The sequence below is a fragment of the Solanum lycopersicum genome, chromosome 3 (genome assembly GCF_036512215.1).
Source record: "Solanum lycopersicum chromosome 3, SLM_r2.1".
NCBI lineage: Eukaryota > Viridiplantae > Streptophyta > Magnoliopsida > Solanales > Solanaceae > Solanum > Solanum lycopersicum.
Window position 1 is genome coordinate 9250416 of NC_090802.1, and position 8152 is coordinate 9258567.

The 8152-nt window shown below is 33.6% G+C and overlaps 1 protein-coding gene across 1 annotated transcript; it reads right to left on the reverse strand.

The window, feature by feature from the left end:
• Nucleotides 1-552: 552 nt before the first annotated feature.
• On the reverse strand, nt 553-1841 carry LOC101266308 (B3 domain-containing transcription factor VRN1-like). Its single transcript, XM_004234668.3, has 4 exons — nt 1743-1841; nt 1156-1630; nt 921-1060; nt 553-810 (listed from the first exon to the last, which is right to left on the reverse strand). Exons 1-4 carry the CDS (start codon nt 1839-1841, stop codon nt 553-555), a joined length of 972 nt encoding a protein of 323 aa, XP_004234716.1.
• Nucleotides 1842-8152: the final 6311 nt, after the last annotated feature.

Genomic DNA, 8152 nt, shown 5'->3' on the forward strand with positions numbered 1-8152 from the left:
CTTTGTTGTCCATCCTTATTAAGGCATGAGTGCTAGCTGCTCATCCATCTTGAAGTAGACAGGAAGGAATTAGTATGTTTTAAAAGACTTCTTCCTCTCTTGTGGCCCCTCAATCCTGGCTTAATTCTAATCCTCCTTTATCATGTAGGGCTAGTGGATTTAGGTCTCGAGAAACAGAACGCGACAACTATTTTAAGACGAACACAATATTAAAGTAAGTGATAAGGTAGATTTTCTCTCTCTTTTCTTCGTTCGTGACTTGTAACGGTTCACAAAGCTGCAAAATAGTAATTAATTTGCTATAAATAAGTGACTATTAGAAAAAAAAGATTTAACATATATATGCCAAACCATCCAAGAGTTACATTCCATAACGTTTACAAAATAAAATGTTTACTTGAGCACTTGTTGAATACATATACTTGCAATTATAAGAAGATAATTTATGCAAAAGCTATCCGAAATTTGATACCTTAGCAAATTAAGTACAAGTAACATCTTAATAAGACAAACTAAAATAGCCAAAATGCAATCAAAACAATTGTATCTAATTTATTGCAAGCAAAGGGGTGTTGAGATCTTCTGAACCTGCAAAACATTTGCAATGGGGCCCCGAATCAACCTGAAGCGACAAGTTTCACCATTAGCTATTTTGTTATCTTTTCGAAAGGCAGTCCATCCTTTTTTTATGATAACCGTACTCCTAGTATACTCTATTTTCACTTTCCATTCTACTCCTTCTTCATTAACCAACCTCATATTCTTCATGTTTATTATGTCTGTTTGTTGGGCGAATCTCAACGGGATAGCCTAAAAAACATATTCATCAAACAAACAGGATCATTAGATTTTCAAGAAAATAACTAGAATGTGCAAATCTAGCGAATTTAAAAACACAATGTAAAACTATTAAACCTTACCATACGAGTAGCATGTGACTTTTTTATAACCATTTCAAAAAACGGATTGTCACCAGTTAAGTCCACCAAACTGTATCGACTACTATAATTATTTGGACCAACTTTTTCACTTATACTATTAGCTTCTCCAACCTCCTTATCTGCAACAACTTGACATAAGTATAACAACTAGTACAATTCTACTGAGGAATTCACTTAATTAATAGCTAATAAAGCACTTAAGATGTTTACTTACGTTGATCAATTACATTAGCATTAGTTTGAGGGCTATTAACTGGAATATCTTCCTCTTCATCCTCGATTACATTAGCGTTAGATTGGAGAATTGGAATATCTTCTTCGATTACATTAGCATTAGATTGGAGAATTAGAATATCTTCATCGATTACATTAGCATTAGCTTGGGCAACTAGAACATCTTCCTCTTGTTCATCTGATTCAATATCTTGATCTATTGGATATTCAATTTCTGTTTTACTCTGATCATATATAGCGACAACAAAGTGACAACGCGGGTTGTATGTGAAAATTAATATGCTCTTGACTCTTATTGAGTAATAGTCACAAAATTCACTCCATCCCTTGGCTAGCCAAATTTGGCCTTGAGAATTTTCCACTTCAACCTCCCAAGGTTTTCCATGGGGAGCCTCAAGAAACACGGGGTTTAACATGTTCTCGCAGTGTCTTTGTGCAAATACTACTGGAATCCTCTGTGTGCAAAAGAAATGACAAATTTAATTTCATACAAACACAATTATTTTAACTTACATCTTGGACTAAATCAAAAATTTACAAGGACTAAAATTACAATTAATTACTTACCAGACAGTGTAATTCATCTAATGAAGTAATGATTTGGATAAACTTAGGGTTGTTGGGAGAAGAGCTCCTTAAAGAAGATCCATGGAACTCGTTTGCCATGATAGATGGTAGGATGGGAAATTGTTGAAGAACTTGTTTACTATATATAGGAGTTTGATTCACGAGAACCATGCACACATCTCGCTCACGAGGATTCTATTGTGTTTCAATCATCATGATGCTTGTGATGACTACTGTATTGCTTTGTGTTGGAATAATAATCAGATCGTTTTTTTTTTGACTTCTTTTTAAGATTCATTCATCTAACCCTATAAATTGCCACTTATTTACACTCACGTGAATGTGACTACTATTGCTTTGTCTTGGAATGCACAAAGATAGTTTTTTTCTTTTTTTTTTCTTTCTTTTTAACTTCTATTATAGACTCAGTCACCTGACCCTATTACTACTTATTTACACTAGCACTATTATTCTATGTTTTATTTATACTAACTAGTGAAATTTGCGGCGATTATAGAAATATATTTAAATTTATCATATCATCTTTTTTAGGATATTGAAATAATTTTTAAACAATATATATTTTTGAGTTAATTCATAAATGCGAATTATTTAAAAGGTATATGCAGTGTATGAGTATTATTTGAATCAAAACATATACTAATGCAAGTTTGCTACTCCAATCCAAAGATAGTCTGCAAAACTTAAATTCTTAAAAACTAATCCAAAGAAAAAAAATGTTTTTTGAAATACTAAAATAGGGCAAGTCCCCAACGGTCCCAATGGTGTGAGTCCATTTCTATCTTCTCGCCACAGAGAAAGGAAAGCACTACCAAACCAATAAGAAAGAAGAAAATTTATGATGTAAGTCCCTAGCTGGCTTGGTTCTCTCTTATTCTTATCTACACTCCCCTAGGCCTTTGTTAGTAGGTTTTTCTATTGCCTAGTTTTGTCCCAAACCAAAGAGGAACAAAGAAAAAGTACGTAATGGACATACCTTTAACTCTCATGTCTTAAGGACGAGATATTTTCCCATTTCATTGATATTGTTTGATTCCATGATAAGTGCTCCAACTAATGCAATTACCATATTAAGTTCAATCACAGTATTAGTGACATAAGGTATAAAAAATCAAATTAAAGCACTTACTAAGAGAAATATGGAATTATCAATATAGTAGTACAACACTACTTCTTGTTATTAAATTAGATTGAACAGTAATATGAGCTGATTGTGCCATTAGTGTTGCGCAGCAAATCAGGCCTTTCATCAGCTAAAACAAGAAACGGAGGCATTTGAGAAACTACAACATTTATTTCGTAAATTAGTTTTGATGACAATAGATTTTGGGGTTTTAATTAAGTCACGATGCTGTTATATCCAATTGATTTGGTTTTCTCAAAATCAACTTGTGGACTTGAAATTATAGATTCATTTGTGAACCACATGATATGACAACTTCCAGAAATTCAAATTTTTAAATTTCAACTTTAAAATTTATGCTCAAATTAACAGGAATATCATGCATGACACTTTATTGTTCTTGTGATTCTAACATTTTGGTGGTTTGAATTTCCAAACAAGTCTACTTTGAATTACGAGTGTGAGTCTATCTTAAATGACCTCATTTAAGGAAATACTTACGGTTTGAGGTGTGTCGATGACAATGTCCTTAAGAATATTTCACTTGATTTAAGTACATATTGTTGAATTTAACAAGCTCTTCTATATAAAATATGAGTGAAAATATTTAATTAGAAATAAATCCAACACATTTATAGAATATATGGGAGAAGAAATTAACTTCATCTTTACTCTCATTAGGATAAAAAACTACCATAAATTACATACATAATTATAAAGCTAGATATAGACCAGATGATGTGACACATCTCTTGGTATAGAAAATTACTACTATCTTTTATATTACATTTTTTTTTGAATTTTTTACTTCATTAGTTTCATTAATCAATTCGATTGATAATTATAAAAAAAATCTTACACCTAAAAAAATTACTACTGTCTTCTATCTAATTCTTGTATCAATCTATAAATATCAATTATGTATGGAGTTGTTGGATAGTTATTTTCATTTTCTCCTTTTTAATAAGTATCTTTTTTCCTTTATTTATTCAACGCTAATGTATTTAGTAATTAATAGAAAGGACATAAAAAAAAAAGGTGACGTGAAAATATGGCCATAACTTAGATGAGTGTTGAGTTTGAAATGAACATGATACGCGAACACATTTTCTTCCTTGGACTACAAATCAAGCAAACACCTACTGATTTCTAAGGGGCAGAGTAGCCTTTCTAAATCAAAAGAAAGGTGAAATTGTCGAAATAGGTACAGTTGAAATTTTCTCAGGCTTTGGAGGTAACAAAATTTGAATCTCACTTTTTAACATAATATGTTGATGAATCAAGGTCCTTGTTGTAGAATTTGCAGCAAGTTTTCCTCTTTATAAAACTTTGTTATATAATAGTCGTGAGCTAATTTAGTGAAGATGCGCCCAATCCCTTGCTTCTTTCTCCAACTTAAAATTAGACTCACCAGGGTAGTTAATAGTTTTAATTTTCTTGAAGTGCGTGATTTGACGGTCTTTCTCAATCACTCTCCACAACATAATCAATTTCTCTTTTAGATAGTTGAGGTTATTCTTTTTTTTCCATTTAATGAAATGAGTCCATAGTTTATAGATTCTTATTTTTTCTTGATTGGATAATAATTAATAATATGTGGTCACCTTCTTTATCCTCTGGTGATAGTTTCTTATATTTTTGTTGTTCATCCTTATTAAGGCATGAGTGCTAGCTGCTCATCCATCTTGAAGGAGATAGGGAGGAATTAGTATGTTTTGAAAGACTTCTTCCTTTCTTTTGGTCGCTCAATCCTGGCTTAATTCTAATCCTCCTTTATCAGGTGAGGCTAGTGGATTTAGGTCTCGAGAAACAGAACGCGACAACTATTTTAAGACGAACGAATATTAAAGTAAGTGATAAGGTAGATTTTCTCTCTCTTTTCTTCCATCATGACTTATAACTGTTCACAAAGCTGCAAAATAGTAATTAATTTGCTATAAATAAGTGACGATTAGAAAAAAAAGATATAAACATATATATGCCAAACCATCCAAGAGTTGCATTCCATAACGTTTAAAAAATAAAATGTTTACTTAAGCACTTGATGAATACATATACTTGCAATTCTAAGAAGATAATTTATGCAAAAAAGCTATCTGAAATTCGATACCCTAGCAAATTAAGTCCAAGTTTGTCATTCATTTTATAGCAAACAAATATAGCATCTGGCTAGCATCTTAATAAGACAAACTAAAATAGCCAAAATGCAATGAAAAATATTGTATCTAATTAATTGCAAGCAAAGGGGTGTTGGGATCTTCTGGATATGCAAAACATTTGCAATGGAGCGCCGAATCAACTTGAAGCGAGCTATTTTGTTATCTATTCGAAAGGACAAGCAGACATCACTTGATGGGAATTTTTTTACCTGCGACGCGGGGCCAACACATACCCTACTGTCCCAAAATATTTTTCAGAACCAAATTCTGAAAAATGACCTCGCGTCGTGCAAACAAGTCCCAGATTTGTTTGCATCGTTTTTAAGTCAAATTAGAAGTTGGAAAAGGGTCCAAATAGTGTAGAGGTATTTTGGAAACTTTGGGGGATCATTTTGAACCTCATTTCACCCACCAATTCAAACCCTAAAGATCAAATCAAATTTCTCCAAATCCTTTTCTCCAAAACCCTCCATTTGCAAGAAGCTTCAAGCTCCAAGGAAGAGGACCAAGTTCTTCAATTTTGTTTAAGTGACTTTGTTTTTTATGTTTTTTTTTTTAAAAAAAATGAAAGTATTTCGCAATTTAAGATGTAATTTTTATCAAAAGTTGGATATCCTAATTTATGACTTTTAGGAGTCGTTTGTATGAGATATATAATATATGATAATTTCAAGACGAAATGCATAATCACTTTATCATGTGTTTAGCTTGAGATATTAGATAGTCCTTAGATTATTCATCCATTCATCAGTATCATAGTAATGAAATAAGTTTTCCATATATATGGTGGAATAACTTATTTTACAATAATTTATTTCACGATAATTAATTTCTACATAAATATTTCCGCCAAAGAACCCTTAGCTTTTGACTTATAAGTCGCTAAAAAAAGTTAATCCAAATATCCCTTAAACCTCATTGTGAACTTCCAGTTAAATTAAAGTTACTTGCCAATATATATCTGTGACAAAAATTATTTTCAAACAGAATGGTCATATGTATATGTGATGTATCAATATTATAAAAATGTTTATAATCATGTATATTTATGTGTCATCAATTTATATACATCGATATATATCATTCATATCTCTTTTAAACAGTTTCAAAATTTATATATGAGTTCCTATCCAACATTTCAAGTATTTTGAAATCTTATTCACTTGTAACGACTTACATTTCCTGCACATCAATTTTAAAGTCGAGCAACAAGCTTTAATCAAACATGGAAGATGAAAAAAAAAGGTAGAAAAAAAGCAACAAAGTGTCACGACCCAAATCCGGGCCGCGACTGACACCCACACTTACCCTCCTATGTGAGCGAACCAACCAATCTAAACCTTAACATTTCAATGTAATATCAACATAAAGTAATGCGGAAGACTTAAACTCATTAATAAAATCAATAACTATTATTATCCCCAAAATCTGGAAGTCATCATCACAAGAACATCTATGATCAATTACTAAACTAAGAGTATTCTAAAAGCTAAAACAAGTAAAAGCTAGTCCATGCCGGAAGTTCAAGGCATCAAGACTTGAAGAAGAAGATCCAGTCCAAGCTAGAAGCATTAGCTCACCCTGAATTTCCGATGTAGTAAGACTGACTTGAATTACTGTTGAGTCGAAGATGACGGCACGTTTGCTGCACTTCACAAATAAACAAGAGGAAAACAATAAAAGTAGGGGTCAGTACAAAACACGGGTACTGAGTAGATATCATCGGCCAACTCAAAATAGGAAACAGTATGTATTAAGCAATATCATAAAATCAACTAATATCCTTAGCATGCAGCATTTACAGTTACCATAACCCTTGGTTACAACACCAAGCACATCAATGAGGACTCACACCTCCTCATCATACTCATTTGGGAATTTAGTTCATTAGATTGGATATATTAACATATTTCAAGATGCATTATCTTTATTCCCCTCGTGTCGGTACGTGACACTCCGCTCCTCAATATACTATCCTGGTGTCGAAACGTGACACTCCGATCCTCATTCTATCCTGGTACCGAAACGTGGCACCCGATCCATATTCTATCCTGGTGTCGGAACGTGACACTCCGATCCTCATATACTATCCTGGTACCGGAACGTGGCACCCGATCCATATTCTATCCTGGTGTCGGAACGTGACACCCGATCCATATTCTATCCTGGTACCGGAATGTGGCACCCGATCCATATTCTATCCTGGTGTCGGAACGTGACACCCGATCCATATTTTATCCTGGTACCGGAATGTGGCACCCGATCCATATTCTATCCTGGTGTCGGAACGTGACACTCCGATCCTCATATACTATCCTGGTACCGGAACGTGGCACCCGATCCCCTAATCTCACCACTTTCGTTCATCAAGCCTTCTTTTATACCAAGACATCATCATTAACAAAGTAGATTAGGGTTTCTTTTCAAGATTTGAGATTCAATAGCTTCATCATGCTTATTTATTCACTATTACATAATCACATAATTCATGCAAGCATACAATTAAGCATATAGAAGGTTTACAATACTACTAACACATATCATTCGCTATTAAGAGTTTACTACGAATAGCATGAAAACCATAACCTACCTCCACCGAAGATTCGTGATCAAGCAAGCAATTTCCCAAGCTTTGTGTTTTTCCTCTCGTTCGATCCTCTCTCTTTCTCTTGTTCTTTCTATTTTCTTTATTCAAACCCTCTTTCTTTTACCCTAATTAGTATATAATTAAGAATAAAAGATGGCAATAATAACCCACTAATTAACTTAAGGTTACCTCTTTTAACCCCCAAGTAATTAGACTTATTAACATTAACCCACTAACTTTATAATTAAGGCAAGAATAGTCAAAAACGTCCCTTAAAACGTATCAAGAAATCCGACCCAGACTGGGATTGCGCAACCTGCGATGGCTCGTCGTGCCTGCGACGGTCCGTCCTGCAGGTCGTCGCAAGGGTCAGAGACTTGATTTTTGGGTGAATGGCCTGTGACGGTCCGTCCTGCCACTCCGTTACGAAGTTCAGAGAGTCGATTTTCAGTATCCAATTTCAGATTTTCTAAGTGTTTGGAAACGAGACCCTGCGACGGTCCGTCGTGCCCATGACGGT

Coding starts and splice junctions, on each gene's coding strand:
- LOC101266308 (XM_004234668.3), bottom strand. CDS start 1,841: ATGGCAAACGAGTTCCATGGATCTTCTTTAAGGAGCTCTTCTCCCAAC. Junction 1,631..1,742: donor TAGATGAATTACACTGTCTG/GTAAGTAATTAA, acceptor TTTTGCACACAG/AGGATTCCAGTAGTATTTGC. Junction 811..920: donor AGTCACATGCTACTCGTATG/GTAAGGTTTAAT, acceptor TATGTTTTTTAG/GCTATCCCGTTGAGATTCGC.